This window comes from Callospermophilus lateralis, chromosome 18 (assembly GCF_048772815.1).
Source record: "Callospermophilus lateralis isolate mCalLat2 chromosome 18, mCalLat2.hap1, whole genome shotgun sequence".
Lineage (NCBI taxonomy): Eukaryota > Metazoa > Chordata > Mammalia > Rodentia > Sciuridae > Callospermophilus > Callospermophilus lateralis.
Genome location: NC_135322.1, coordinates 7133836 through 7149524, shown reverse-complemented (window position 1 = coordinate 7149524; position 15689 = coordinate 7133836). Strand labels below are relative to the sequence as shown.

Sequence of the window (15689 nt, the reverse complement as noted above, 5' to 3'; positions counted from 1 at the left end):
CTTCTTGAAAGGAGGGTGGTTTCAGGGACCGGTGCCCCTGCAAGTGAGGGCCACTCATGTCCCCAGAGCCTGGACTTCTCTCCCTTTAAGCTCATACAAAAAAGACCTCTGAACTAGAGCTCTAGGTCATTTAGGAAGCATTGTCTGTGCTGGTTTCTACCTTCCTCCTTCTAGAGTGTCACCCCTGGTGACACTCAGGTTGTGGTGGCTGATTATGGTCTGCCCTGACTCTGAGAGAGGAAAAGAGACACAGAGGTGTGGGTGATGGTGGAAAGTGGGCCCAGGCCTCTTCTCTCTTGCTGGAGTTTGGACTCATCCTAGATCTACCCAGTCCTGGCATCCCAAGCTGGGTCCCTCCAGACCTGGAGGCCCAGCAGAGCATGGGAAGAAACAGGAGACCAGGAAGGTTGAATTTGGGGCAGGAAGGGGCTGGGGTCCTCTGTCTGTAAACTCTTTAATATTCTTTCCCACCCCTGGTACTGGGGATTGAACCTTGGGTGCTTAATCACTGGGCCATATCCACAGCCTCTTTTTATTTTTTATTATTATTTTTTTTTGATATGGGGTCTTGCTAAGTTGCTTAGGGCCTCACTAAATAGCTGAGGTTGGTCTGGAACTTGGGTTCATCCCGCCTTGGCCTCCCGAATTGTTGGGACTCCAGGCGTGTGCCTCACCACCAGACTTTTTTCAGAGCTCTTGAAATTGGGCTGTAGAAGACATTTTACTCTTGGAACATAAGAAGAACAATTTAGAATTTCTGCTTGCAGTTATTTTAACTCTAATTAAAGTAAAGCAAATTAAGTGTCACTGATATCAAGTATGTAGAACGAGAATAGTTCAGGTGTAAAATTTCTACACATGTTGAGATGTATTTTCTCAGAAAATCATCACAGACAGGAGTGTGAAAAAGAATGTTTGGAGGTCTATGAGGTAAATAAAAGATCTGAAGATACAAAGGGCAGATAATGACGTGGGAATCAATTGATAACTGGTGGATGGAGATGTGAGTGGGCACTGATTTTTCTTTTCTATTTCTTTCCTCTTCTTTTTCTCCTCCTCCCCTCCTCCTCTTTTTTTTTTTTTTTTTTCACTAGGGATTGAACCGAGGGGCACTCTACCACTGAACTACACCCCCAGTCCTTTTACAAACTTTTGAGACAGGGTCTTGCTAAGTTGCTGAGGCTGGCCTCCAACTGGCTGGCCTCAGCCTCCTGAGTCATGGGCATTGATTTTCAAGACCATGACCTTTGGTAGTGGGGGAAGGTTCTTTGCCCTGGATGTCACTGAGAAGTGTGATTTCTAGAGGTTTTTCTCCAACCCAGTGATTCAGAGAGGCAGGGTGACGTTGCCTATTTCAACAGACAATCTTAATAAATTCCAAGTTCTCTGAGGATCCTTGGTCTCCAGTCCATGGAAACCAGGTGACCACATCACAGGGCCCAAGTGGGAGAAGGTCCCTGGCATGCCAGGTGCTGTTCTAGGCACGACCTTGTTGGTAAGAGTGGTGAGATGATAACCCTTAGTCTTATGGGGATTTAGTGTGGTCATCAATTACCAAATTAGATTTGGGGGACAACACACTTCCTAGGATGGGTGGTATTGATTACTACAGAATCTCTCCACAGTTGCGCTAACTCCAGGACAATGAAGTGTCTGGAAAGTCAGTTTGTGTTCCTAAAGCAGAGATCAGGTTGGGATTCTTGGTTCAGCAGAGGTTGTCGATTAGGAGAGAGAGAGAGAGAGAGAGAGAGAGAGAGAGAGTGTGTGTGTGTGTGTGTGTGTGTGTGTGTGTGTGTGAGTGTGGTCTGACTTCTGGGCCCCTCACAGAAAGAACTCTATGTCTACAGCCTGTGCTTGGAGTCCAAGAGGACCCATTTATTGACACACAGCATTACTGTCTCTCCCCCATTCAGAGGTCCCCCTGGTGAGGTGGCCAACCACTGATTAGTTGGTGGTGGGGCTGGGAGGCAGGAGGGAACACCTTCTCTCTCCATGATAACTGAGGAGCTCAGGTCCTTCAGAGTCCTGGGATTTTATGCCCTTGTGCCCAAAGCGGGGTGCCCCAACTTCACAGAGAAAAAGGGAGTTCGAGGTCTGGTATCAGAAGCATCTAGAATCATAAGATTGTTCTTCCAAGCTCTCTAGTAGCAGGATCACTCCTCTTCCAGGAGAAGAAAGAGCGCTTGTGCATTTCCATCCAAATCTAAATGAGTGACGTCCCCTGTTGGTAGGCAGATTTTCTGCACGCACCCCCGCTCCTTTCTGGCAGAACCGATGATTCTTGTAGCAAAATGGCCATGGGGGCTGCCAGTTAGCAGACGGATTTGCTGCCTCGGAAGATGGGCAATGTCGCCAGTTAATCTGTAGAGTTGTTGGGCATCTCTTCTTCTGTGGTCTCCCCAAGCTTGACATTGTTGTCCACAGCTACGAACATCGGGCTCACCTGCTTGGAAGTGATGAGGCTGCTGCTCCACAAGGAGAACAGGGAGGTGATCGGAGTCAGGCTGAAGGAGGGTCTCTCGGGGTTCCTCCCTGGGGACTGGGTGAACCTCGAAGTCTCCTGGACTTTGTTCTGGGAACTGGAGGTGGATTTCCTCACGGGGTGCTTGAGCCACCTTCCGGGTTTGGAGGAGTCCATGGTCATCGTTTGGAAGGACACTGTCTCAGAGGTCATGGCGTCCTGAAGGAACCACCAGTGGTAAAGCAGGTAGGCCGGTATCGGCAGAAGGGTGAAGACGCTGAGGAAGGTGACCCAGCCCAGGGCGCTGTTCGGGTAGGGCTGCTTTACTTCCTGGCTCTGGGGGCAGAAAGGGAAAACGCATAAGTAGAGGAAACGGTGACGACTGAGGGGGTTTCAGTCCATGTGTTCCTGGGCCTGGGATTTCCCAGGGGCTGGGAAGCTGGTTAAAAGGATGCTGCACCAGTGGGAGTCCAGACCTGGAGTCCTATGGGTGGCAGACTTGATAAGGCCCCCCCTCCAGTGGGATGGGTGGCCAGGCTTGGGGATCATCTCACCATACTTCTATTCCAGGCAATATAGGAGGTTTCCTTGTGATGGAGGGGCAGGATGCAGATGGTGAGGAGGGCCAGCAGCCCAGGCAGTGTCACGTAGCAACACAGGAAAGTGAAGGAGGGGCTCAGAAGGTGCCCTAAGTCGCGGAACATCTCCTCCCTAAACCTGGGGTGGGCAATGGTCAGGGATAGCTGGGGCTTGAGGGCCTGGCAAGGGTGGCCCTGTGGCTTTTTCATAGCTCCCAACTCTTAGGGGCTGCCCAGCTCTCTTCTGGGGCTGGATCTCTCAGGCCACCCCATGGGATTCCCTAAGTCCGTGGATCTGCCTTGCCCAGCCTCCATCTTCAGGCCAACCCAGGACTCCTTGTTTTCACAAGACCCACCACTGCCCTGGGGTCACTCCCTGCTGCAACCCTGAAGCTCTCTCACGATCCCTCCTCCCCGCCATGGGGACTGATCAAGCTCCAACATCCTCATAGGAATGGGAGGGGTCCACAGCTGGGCAGATCACCTGTGGGCTCCATAGATCCAGGACAAAGCCATATTCTGGAATGTCACAATGGCGACAAGGGTGAGAGGGACCAGGTGGTCATCAAACAAAGACATTATGTAGATGCCGGCGTGACTGCTGAAGACGAGGCTGCCCAGAAGCCCTCCCAGGCAGATGACCACTAAGACAGAGGTGGGTTTGGTTCTATTGAGGCCTGTATGTAGGGCTTGGTTGGTGTCAAAGTGAACCCTGAAAATCTGGGCTAAACTTGGGGCAAAGGACAACAGGGCAATGTTTTGGCCGGGGTGAGAATCCACATACCTGGGGCCAGGCTGGGATACTTCACGAAGACTGTGGAGTTCTGGAGAGAAAGGACAATGTTCTCCGAGGTTTTTATCAAGGTGCCCAGGCCTGTGATGAACAGAGCCAGGAAGAAGAGGATGGCCCAGAGAGAGGCATGAGGGAGCAATGAGACGGCCTGGGAGAAGGCTGCAAATGTGAGGCCAGGGCCCTCCATGAGCTGTGGGGGAGAAGGGCTCTGAGGCAGTGATGCATCTGGATGCAGAGATGGTGCAGTAATTGATTAGCAATGTCTAGGCAGTGAGTATGGGCACGGGGGATGGAGGGTAAAGTGCCCTCCTTGGTTTTGTTAGGTGAACTTCACCTCCTGGAGCCTCAGTTTTCTCCAACAAATAGGGATCCTAGGGTTGGTGTATTTAACAACTTAGCAAAGGCCCCAGCACATGGAAATGGTGGTAGAACCAAGATCAGGACTATTACCTACTCCAGAGATTTAGTTGGTCCACGAGGCTCCTGGGAAACACATTTCCCAGTGTCCTCTGGGGTCTTTGGGAAGCACCTGCCTGTCCCCACAAACGCACCTTTTCCTTCTGCACTCTGATACTGCAGGACAGGGAGCGGTGGATGACCTGGTACTGGAGGTATCTGGGGAGGTGGATGATCCAGTTCAGGTAGTCCTGGGGGAGCATGAGCAGGATGTTATCTGGGGGCTTGGCCTCCTTGGGTAGCACCCCAATGGATATCAGCTCTATCAGCCTTGAGACACTCCTAAAGGGGAGGTAGAGGAAAAGAAGAGTGGTAGAGAACATGCGGCCCTTCTGCCATCTGCAAACTAGGAAAATTGAGGACCTGGAGGAAAGGGAGTTGTCCAAGATGCCTGTTGCTGAGGAATAAGGGCACCGGGACCGGGACAGAAAGCTAATCCAGTGGCCTTGGGGTGAGTCATTGGGAGCCCACCTAAGGGACAGAAGATTTTATATTTTCTGTAGCTAGTGCCCCTCATTATTATGAGTTACATTTTGTCCCACTTACATTTCCTGTGTTCAAGTCGTAACCCTCATCAGTACTTCAGAATGTAACCTTATTTGGAAAAAGGATCACTGTTATATAATTAGTTAAGATGAGGTCATGCTGGAGTAGGTGGGTCATTAACCTCATCTGGCTGGTGTGCTTCATATAAAGGGGACATTTGGACACAGGTACCCTTACAAGGGAAAATGCCATGTGAAGATGAAGGCAGAAAACAGGGTGATGCGTCTACAAGCTAAGGAATGTCAAAGACTGTGAGGAAACACCAGGAGCCAGGAAAGAGACCTAGGCAGACTCATGACACTCAGAAAGAAACCAACCCGGCAACACAGTGTTCAATACCATACCCATTAGACACATGCTATTTAAATTAAGTTTAATAAAATTAAAAATTTAGTGCTTCAGTCTCATTAGGTACATTTCATCACATTTACCACCTTCATATTCTCAATGACCACATGTGGCTTGTGGATACCGTGTTGGACAATGCAGACAGAGAACATTTTCCACATCACAGAGATCTACTGCTCGGTGCTCCCCTTGGAGATGTTGGTTCTCAATCTAACCTGTTCATTGGAATGACCAGGGAGTTTTTTAAAGCACAAAACTCAGTTTTTACTGAGCTATAATATACAAACAATAGAAGGTACAGGTACCAAGTATATACCTCAGTGAGTTTGGATGACTACATATAGCCAACACCCCAATTTCCACCGCACTGGTTACTTAGAGCTCCTTTCTAGTTATTTTCCTTCCATCCCAGAGGCAGTACTAATTTGCAGCAATACATATTCATTTTATACCTGCTTGCTACAGTCAATATAACAGCTGATTCATCCATATTGTTGCATATATCAATAGTTGTCTTAGTCTGTTTTCTGTTGCTATAACTGAATACTGCAGACTTGGTAATTTTATAAAGGATAAAGGTTTATTTTAGTTCATGGTTCAGGAGAACTAAGGTCAAGGGGACTCATCTGGTGAGAGCCATTTTTGCTCGTGGGGACTCCAGAGAGTCTTGAGGTAGCACAGGGCATCAATCACATGACAAGACAGAGCAAGCTTGTTAGGTCAGGTCTCTCTCTTGTTTTGTTTTTTTTTTTTTTTTTTTTAACTGGGGCGGGGACATTTAAGCACTGAGCCACACTCCCAGCCCTTGTTATTTTTGAGACAGTGTCTTGCTAATTTGCCTAGGGCCTTACTAAGTTGCTGAGGCTGGCCTCAAATGTGGGATCCTTCTGCTTCAGCCTCCTGAATTGCTGGGATTACAGTTGTGTACCATCACACCTGGCATTTGATGATTTTTTGATGCCATTGTAAATGGTTTTGGTTTAGAAATTTCATTAGCTGTGATTACTAGTACGTATAAATATGGTTATCTTTGTTTAATGGCTTATATTTTTGTGACTTTCTTAAGTGCCCTTATTTATTTTAGTAATTTTTGTAGATTCTTTAGAGTTTTCCAAATATGCACTTGTACATCTGTGAATAAAGACAGTTTTCCTTTTTCCTAACAGTTCTTTACTTTTTATATCTTTCTTCCTTTACTATTTTCAGTGGGAAAGAACTTCACTGGAATATTAAAGTGGTTTAAAAAAGAAAAAAGAGGGTTTCATTTCCTTCTTTTCAGCACTAGGGGGAAGTGTTCAAACTCTCACCACTGGGTAGGATGTTCGCTGTAACTTGTCCTGACTACACTATAAAAGGTTCCTGACTGAGGATGACTTCTCCCCTCCCCCAAGGGGCCTTTGACAAGGTCTGGAGACATTTTGGTTTGGCACAATGGAGGGTGGGTGGGGGTGGGGGCTGCTAAACATTCTACATTGCAGCCTCTGATGCCATCCTAATGAGTGATCTGGGCAAAATTCCAAGGGTCCAGATAGAGAAACTCTACCTTAACTGTTGGAGGAAGTGCTGTTTTGTTTCTAATTTGTTGAGAATTTTCTTTTTCTTTTTGTCATTGGTTCTTTTCCTTAATCTGTTAATGCAATGAATTGCATGATTTGATTGATTTCTGGGATAAATCCACTTGCTCGTAATGTAAATTGCTAATACTTTACTAAAAGACACTTGAGAAGTATTTCTCCTTCCTTTATTACTCTAAAGGGTTTGTGTTGGGGACTGGGGCTGTAGCTCAGTGGTAGATGCTTGCTAGCATGTGTGAGGCACTGGGATTGATCCTCAGCACCACATAAAAATAAATAAAATAAAGGCATTACATCCATCTACAACTAAAAAAAAAAAACAAGAACTTGTGTTGGATTGGCATTACATTTTCCTTGATTATTAGATGGAATTCACTAGGGAAGCAATATAGGCCTAGAATTTTCTTTATGGAAAAGTTTTAAATCATAAATTTAATTTTAAATTCAGAAATGGTGCTATTTAGATTTTCCATTTCTTCTTGTGGTCAGACTTGATAATTTGTACCTTTCAAGGAGTTTGTCTATTTCCTTTACAATGTTAAATTTATTTGTATAAATTTTTCACAATATTCTTTATATATATATGTTGTAGTTCCACACATTACCTTTATTTTATTCATATGTGGTGCCGAGGATGGAACCCAATGCCTCACATGTGCTAGGCAAGCTGAGCCACAACCCCAGCTGCCCCCACTCCCCAATACTCTTTTAATGTTGGCAGGATCTATCGTGGTTAATCCCTCCTTTCCCCTCTTTTTTCCTACTGGGATTGAACCTAGGTGTGTCTCTACCACTGAATTATATCCCAGGCCTTTTATTTTTTTATTTTGACGCAGGGTCTTGCTAAGTTACTGAGGCTGGCCTCAACCTTATGATCCTCATGTTGAGACTTTAAGCATCTCTCTTTGTTATTCCTGATATTTTAAATTTGTATTTTCTTTATTTTGTATCAGCTATTGAGAGGGAAGTGTTGAAATCTCCCAATTACAGTTACACATTTATCTGTTTCTTTAGTGCTGAATTTTTTTTCTCCTGTGTGTGTGTGAGAGAGGTTGAATCAGGGCCTGAGCATGCTAAATGCATGCTCCACAGCGAGCCGCACCCTCAGCGCCTATCTTTTTTTCACGTTTCTGTCTTGTAGCTCTGTTATGAGGTATAAAAACATTTAAATAATGCAGATACCCTGATGAATTTGCCCGTTCCTCATTATGGAAAATCTCTGGTATTATTTGTTTTGACTTTGTTTGACATTAATAGAGGCACAATAGCTTTCTTATAATTATTTCTTGACACTGTATTTTTTTTCCATTCTCTTACTTTAAGCATATTTATATCTTTATAAAGGACATTTTTTTTGTAAACAGGATATGACTGGGTCTTGAATTATCTAGTCTGACAATTGCTGCCTTTTAAGTGGGGTATTTATTTAATGTAATTATTGATATGGTCTATTTAGGGGGAGGTTACTGAGTGAACCCAGGGATGCTCTACCACTGAGCTACATCCCAGTCCTTTTTAAAAATTTAAAAAAATCTTTTTTTTTTTTTTTTTTTTTTTTTTTAATTTTAAGACAGGGTCCCTTTTAAGTTGCTGGCCTTGTACTTGTAATCCTTCTGCCTCAGCCTCCTGAGTCGCTGGGATCACAGGCCTGTGCCACCACACCCAGCAGGTTGTCTACCCTGGTGCCATTTACAAAAGTAAATGTCTCATTTATTCCATTTCTCCATCTATTCCATTTCCCTCCTTTCTCTGCTTAAAACAAACAAACTTTTTTTTTTTTTTTGTAGTTGTGGATGGACACCTTTATTTTATTTATCAAACCCAGGGGCCCTACCCCCGGCTCCCTCTTTGTTCTTTCACGGTTACTTTAGAGCTACGCTATTCAATTCAGTGGCCACTAACAAGATGTGCCTAGAATGTGGTGAATAGGACTGAGGCATTGAATTTTTAGTTTAGTTTTAATTAATTAAAATTTTAAAGAAGATAGGCCTCAGTTATCAAGAAATTTTTAAGTATGTTCAGAACAACTTGGGCAACTAATGGGATCAAAACACAAATCAAGTATTTTCCTTCAGTCTCAGGACTATTTAGTATTTCTCTTGGTTCTAAATAGCTGGTGGTGAATTCTCTCATCTTTATCTGAATGGCTTCATTTCACTTTCTTCCTTTGAAGATATTTTTGCTGAAAATGGAATGCAGGCTGACAGAGCCTCTTTTTCAGCATTGTATAATATTTCAATTCATTTTCTTCTGGCTTACGTGTTTTCTGATGAGAAATCAGCCATAATTTTCATCATTGTATACAAAGTAATCTTTAATTTTTTATTAGTCCAAATATCGTCTGTTTATATTTGGCTTTCAGAAATTTGACCCAGACATACCAAGGTGTGATATTCTTTGTATTTATCCTGGTTGAAATACAGAGTTTTGGGAATCTGTGAACTGATATTTTTCACTAAACTTGGAAAAACTTTTCCCACTATTTATATTTTTTTCCTCCTCCAATCCCCTCTCCTCTGCTTCTCAAACTCCAATTACATCTATATTGTCTGTATGGGTCATTGAGGCTGTGTTCAGTTTTTTCTCTCTGTGCTTCATGTTGTATAATTTCTGTTTAGTTGTCTTCAAGTTAACTGATCTTTCCTTCTGCTGGTTCCAATCTATACTAAATCCATTCAGTGAAACTTTCACTTAATCTGTATTTTCAGTTCTAGAATTTCCAGAGGGCTTTTTTTTACAAGTTCATATCTTTCTTAAGATAACCTTGTTGGGCTGGTGTCCTTGTTGGACTCAGTGGTAGTGCGCTTACCTAGCATGCGTGAGGCACTGGGTTCAATTCTCAGCACCACATACAAATAAATAAAGGTCCATCAACAACTAAAAAAAAAAAGATACCTTTGTTATCTTCACACATTTTATTAATCCTATTAAATTTCTTACCATACTTATAACAGTTGTTTTAAAGTTCTTCTCTGCTATTTCTAGTATTAGATGGTCTTTGGGTCTTCTTTATCCTCTTGGATATGGGTTACATTTTCCTGGTATTTCAGAATGTCTTGTGATTTTTAATTTTATGATGAACATTGTGTGTCAAAAGGCAAAGGATAAAAGTATGATATTTGTATATTTTGTTTAGTCTTTTAAAAAAAATTTTTGGTTGTAGATGGACATAATACCTTTATTTATTTTTATGTGGTGCTAAGGATCAAACACAGTGCCTCACACATGTTAAGTGAGCACTCGGCCACTGAGCCATAAGTGCAGCCCCTTTTATTTAGTATTAATGAATTCAAACCTTTTCTCTCCAAAAGCTAGTGTGTTTATGTTTAGAATGAGGGTTAATTATTTAGATTTTTCTGAGTTGGGCTGGGGCTGGTAATGGTTTTAACTGAGTTTTTCTCTGTCTTCAAATGGGATTAAGGAGAGTTTACTTCACAATTGAGCTAATCTCCAACTTTTTAAAAACTTTTTAAATTATTTTGGTCCCAGGGATTGAACTCAAGGCACTCAACCCCTGAGCCACATCCCCAGCCCTATTTTGTATTTTATTTAGAGACAGGGTCTCACTGAATTGCTTTTGCAGAGGCTGGCTTTGAACTCATGATCCTCCTGCCTCAGCCTCCCAAGCCGCTAGGATTACAGGCATGTGCCACTGTGCCCAGCTAACCTCAACTTTATATACCTCCCATCAGTCACTAATTTCTTGGATGCTGGCAAGTATTTGAGTTGGAGTGGGTTAGACGGTAGCTTTAGATGTTTTTGATTTCTTTTTGTAATCAAGTGGAACCTATGAATCTAAGCACCATAGGTCTCTGCATGCCAGCCCTGTCTCCATGGAAGCTTTTGCCACTTCCTTAACATAATTTCTAGGGAGGATGTGAGGATAATTGTTGGATAAAGCAAACTACTTGTGTATTGGGGAGGTTCCTTAAGTTCTCAGTACCTAACAGCTATTCGTAAAGTTATTAAATACTTCAGATGGTTTCTTCTTATTTGTAGAAAGTCTTTCCATCTACAAAGGCCTGTCCTCCACCCCCATCACCTATAGTAGGTACTTACTCCCAGGTATAAAGGCTCTTTGTTCACTATGATTTCTGATTACTCTCTAGGGTTTGGTTAAAGTTTATTTATATCCACTATTCTTCAATAACTTCATAGAAAAGTATGGTTTTACATTTTCTCTGTTAAAAATTTGCTGCTACCATTGACTTTTGCACCCTTCAACATCTTAAAGGGAAGAAAAATTCCACTGTGGAGGTTGAAAATCCAATGTCTGGATTTACCCATGACCAAGTAAATCAGGATCTTGGGTGGAACAGACACAAGTGTTTCTAAGGCTCCCTATGACTCAAATATGCAGCTGATGCCAATAATCACTGACTGTGGTCTGAAAGCCGTGGCAGTCTTCTTTGTGAGTTAATTAATTGATTTTGAGATCTTCTTTATTCCATTTACAATAATGGAAAATCTTGGGACAGCCACATCTCTGAGACTGTTTTCTTCTCTCTAAAGCAGGAGAATTAGAATGTTCCCTATTTGTGGTTTTCTCTGAGACTAAATGTGAAGTGATCATTAATGGAGAGGTTCTGAGTTTGAAGGTTCATGGGGCTGGCAGATTGCTAAAGTAGGGGAGGTGGCCCTTCTTCTACCTGCATGGCTGCAATTACTCACTTCTGAACACAGGCATGGCCACTGGTGGTAGCCCAGAACCCCAGCACTAGAAAGATGATGGACGTGGTCAGCATCGAGGTCATCAGGTTTCCCAGGACTACGAGGAAGGTTGCCTTGACAAAGTTGTCCCTTCCAGCCTCGTAGGAGGAGGTGATGATGGTGCCCATGCCTAGGCCCAGGGAATAGAGCACATGGCCTCCTGCCTGACGCCACAGTTCCAGCGAGGACAAGGCAGAGAGCTGTGGAGTTGAGTAAGAGGAGTTGGGGAGCTGGCTTGCAGGGCAGAACCACCAGTGAGTTGGCAGAGGGGCAGGCTGGGAGGAGAGCAGAGGGATGAAGACTAGGGTCAGATGGAAGGGAGGTGTGGAGCAAGGAGAATCCGAAAATTCTTGGGAGGTTGAGGGAGGAAGAAGATGTGGAGTCTCTGGCCTCACCTCTGTGGTTATCATACGTTCCAGGCTGGCAACTGCACCTTCCAGAAAGAGACATTTGATGAAGATGCAGAGGAGGAAGATGTAGGGAAGGATTATCGAGAAAAACAGCAACTGACCAGGTAGATCAGGATGGAAACCAGGATTCCAGAGAGGTGGGGAGGAAAGAACACAGAGACAAATGTTAAAAAGGGACTGCAGGACTGCGGGCTAGAGAGAGGGAGGCGGGTACTGGTAAGGTGGCCCACAGGGAACAAGTCAGCACTATTGGACATCAGTCTAGGGAGACAACACTCTTCTCTGGAAAGACAAATCTATCAATAAGCTGACTGGTGGTGACGGGGGAAACTCCAAGTAGACAAGGTTTTTAAATGGCAAGGCAAGGACACTGTCAACTCACAGGCTTTGGATAATGGCCCACATGTGAGCTTAGAGATAGGAACCACAAAGGCGAGGGAGCCAGCGGAGCTGAAGTCTACGTGGGAAGAACTTGAAAGGCGAAGGGAGAGGGAAAGCAACTATGAAAGGGACTTTGTAACATGATTAATACAAATTTCTAAGTTCTTCATTCTGGGGTGGGGTGATAAGGGCTCCCTCCTTCAGTGTGCTCCACCAAACCTCTAGTAAAGTCCACTTTTGTAAGACTGGTTTCTATTGGAGGCTGTAAAGAGAGGGTACATTGAGCCTTCAGGGGTGTGTGATGTAAGCCGACTGCTTGTCCTGATGCTGGGACCGAGGATGAAGGCAGTTAACTAAAATGATCTCGTAAACACAGTGGAATAAATTTTCCACGCAAGGGGAGTATGACTCAGGTGAGAATGGAGTAGAAATATGGATTGACACAAAATACTCTAAACGGGAAACTGGAAAGCAATTGGTGGCAATCAGCTCCTTTAAGAGTTAACATGAACTGGGGCTGGGATTGTGGCTCAGTGGTAGATCGCTCGCTTAGCACGGGCGGGACCCGGGTTCGGTTCTAACCACCACATAAAAAATAAAATAAAAAAGGCATTGTGTTGTGTCCATCTATACCTAAAAAATAAATATTTAAAAAAATTTTTTTAAAAAGAGTTAACATGAACTGTCAAAGTGTAGGAAGGAAGAGGTTGCCCTGCTCACTGGGAGACTGGGTTCTGATCTGAAAGCTTCCTAAAGGTCTCCAGGAGCAGTGGGCACGAAGATGGTAAAGAGGAAGCTTGGTCAATACGAAGCACTTCTTGATGGGGGTAGCAAGTTTTTTAGGGGAGTGGTAGGTACAGCTGCCATGAGGACAGTATGGACTCTTCCGTAGGACCCCACCTGGAAATTCTGGTGGCTATATCTGAGCGTCTCCCCTGGGTGGGTGGAGGAGTCATGGGGACTGAAGAGCAGTCAAGAGAAATCAGGTGAATAGTGTTAGGACAGGAAACCTGGGGATCTTTAGAAAGACAAAGAAGACGCAGGGCCACAGTCAGGGTGGCTTACCAACATTGACAAATCGAGCCCCATGATGACAATGATGAAAAGGAAGATCCAAATTGTCAAGACACCCAGGCTGAGCTTTAGGACGAGGTTCTGGATCCCTTCCTCAATGTTGCCTGAGGCTTCCAGGGTGGTGTGGTACCAGAAGTATTGGTGGGGCACAGTCTGAAGGCAAGAGAAGTCTGGGGGGACCCAGGTGCTTAAGCACCACCTTACTTGGCTCCTCCCTGTTCTTCACTTCCTTCCCTTGGGCTCACTTGCTCCTTAGTGCCCCTATCTCCCTTGCACTGATGGCCCCTCTTTCCCTCTGCTCACCAGTGACACTGATGTTCTTCACCAGCGGGTAATAGTCCCAAGGCAGGGGATGGTCAAAGGAATTGGCCAGGTAGTAGAGGCTCCAGGAGAGGACGGCACTGTTATACAAGCTCATCAACATGCAGACCTGTGGGTGGACATGGTGGGACTGCGGAATGGAGCAGGTAGATACAGAGAACCTGGAGACCACAAGAGGCAATCTGGATTGCCTCTCAGTTGGGCTCCTCACTTACCAGTATACTAGTGTAGCCCACGCCACCTAGCCAGGGAACGAGCTGCTTCCAGACCTGGATGATGTCTACACGCAGCCACCGCCCTATGATCATCTCCATGTACAACAGGGGAATCCCGAAGAAGAGGAGCATGAGTAAGTACATCAGGATGAAGCTACCTGAGGAAGGGAACCAGGATCCATGCCCAGGCAGCCAGGAGTTGTGCCCCATTCTCTCTTCTAGGAGGGTAGGTGCCTGTTCCCAGCTCTCTTCTCCTCCATGACCCAGGAATCTAGGCTCCCAGCCTTAAAACTTTTTTCTTATCCTAAGGGACCCCAAGCCCCTGGGCCTTACCTCCTCCATTCTGTTGACACAGGTAAGGGAAACGCCACATGCTGCCTAGCCCAAGAGAGAAAGCCAAGTGTGTCAAAATGTTCTTAGTTCTTTTAGTCTTCATGAAGTAACTTTGGGTCTTGGTAGTAAAAATTTCCTTGGCCTTGAGGTTCCAGAGCTGGTAATTTTCACTGTAGGGTTTGTTGGTGGACTCTTCATCTGTTGTGTCAGTTAGTTCTTCAAAGGACTCCATGGTGTTCTTCTTATAGAAACATTAACTCCTAAGGTAAACTTAAGGTCACCAAGAACAGCACACTTCAAGGGACATGTCTCAGACACCAGACTATAAGCTTTATTATAAGAGTTTTTGAGAAATGAGGGCCAGAATTTAAATCTTGGCCCTTCTCTCCTATGAATTATTGACGTGGGACAAATGTTCCACCCTCTGAGGCTCAAGTTTTTCTCATCTTACAAGCAGAAATTAATTTCAAAATACTTAATAACTGCTTTGATGTGAAACCTGACCAGTCAGAATGGATGCCAGCCAAACACACTGGAATATTAGTTTAACATTAGTCCTCTCTGAAAAGCTTCAAGATGACATAATGGATACAGAGTGACAAGGACACAGAAAATACTGGAGACACTCAGGTTTCTTTCCTTTCTCCTTCTGGTCTACTTGAAAACTTTTAGGCCCAACCAGTGCACATAGACCTCTGGACCAGTGCCTCCTAGACCTGGATGTCCACCACAGTCACTCGAAGAGCTCTAAAAACATAAAGATTTCTACCTTTCTTTCTCCTAGTCTCACTCCTCTAGATTCCAATTCAGTAAATCTAAGGTAGGTGCAGGGATTGGTAGAACAGAGGTTTCGTGGGAGGGTGGGGGGTAGGGGGGTGTTCCACTTCTGGAAAGGCAGTGCAAAGGAGCTTCTGTGGACCTCCTCCCTAAAGAAACAAATACAACTTACAAGAACGAGAGTGAAAAAAAAAAATCAACATCTCTGGAACTTGTCCTAAGTACATACAGCAAATGATGACATTTATTCATGAAAACCTTTAAAAAGTCAGAATATTGAAAGTCTGTGGTATCTAACTATAGCTGCTCCCTCCCCTCCACCTCGCCCATCATGGCAACTCCACCCAGGATAGAGGGTTCTTTCTCCTTAGCTGCTCCTCAAAGCCTACTTCCCAGGAGAGTCAGGCCTTCAACATTTCTCACTCCTTCCAGATATGGGCTGAAAGGCTAAATTGTAGGCAAGTATGGTAAAAAGGCCAGGAGCTTCCTTTGCCACCAGCCTCTAGTTGTAAGGCAGAGGCTCTGCCTCAGGCCTGGTGTATCCTAGGACTCTGTCTTCCCTGGATCTAGCTCATTTCTGAGGTAAGTTTACATGACAGGAGAGGAAAGTTGATGAGAACAGAAGTTAATACCCCATCAACAACTTGCTCCTAAAGCAGGGCATGTCTGTCAGTGAGGAGCAGGCCGTTGTCCCCATCCATCTCTGGAGATT

General features: G+C 44.6%; 1 protein-coding gene across 1 annotated transcript; it reads right to left on the bottom strand.

The window, feature by feature from the left end:
* Window positions 1-2356: 2356 nt before the first annotated feature.
* On the bottom strand, window positions 2357-14381 carry LOC143384308 (orphan sodium- and chloride-dependent neurotransmitter transporter NTT5-like; the record flags this gene model as incomplete). The annotated part of the gene is made up of 11 exons (XM_076839344.1): window positions 2357-2797; window positions 3016-3178; window positions 3524-3683; window positions 3824-4022; window positions 4384-4570; window positions 11428-11666; window positions 11862-11972; window positions 13323-13501; window positions 13635-13761; window positions 13868-14025; window positions 14201-14381. Coding segments are annotated over 11 exons (2145 nt in total), but the record flags the coding sequence as incomplete, so codon positions are not given.
* Between the last annotated feature and the right edge of the window lie 1308 nt (window positions 14382-15689).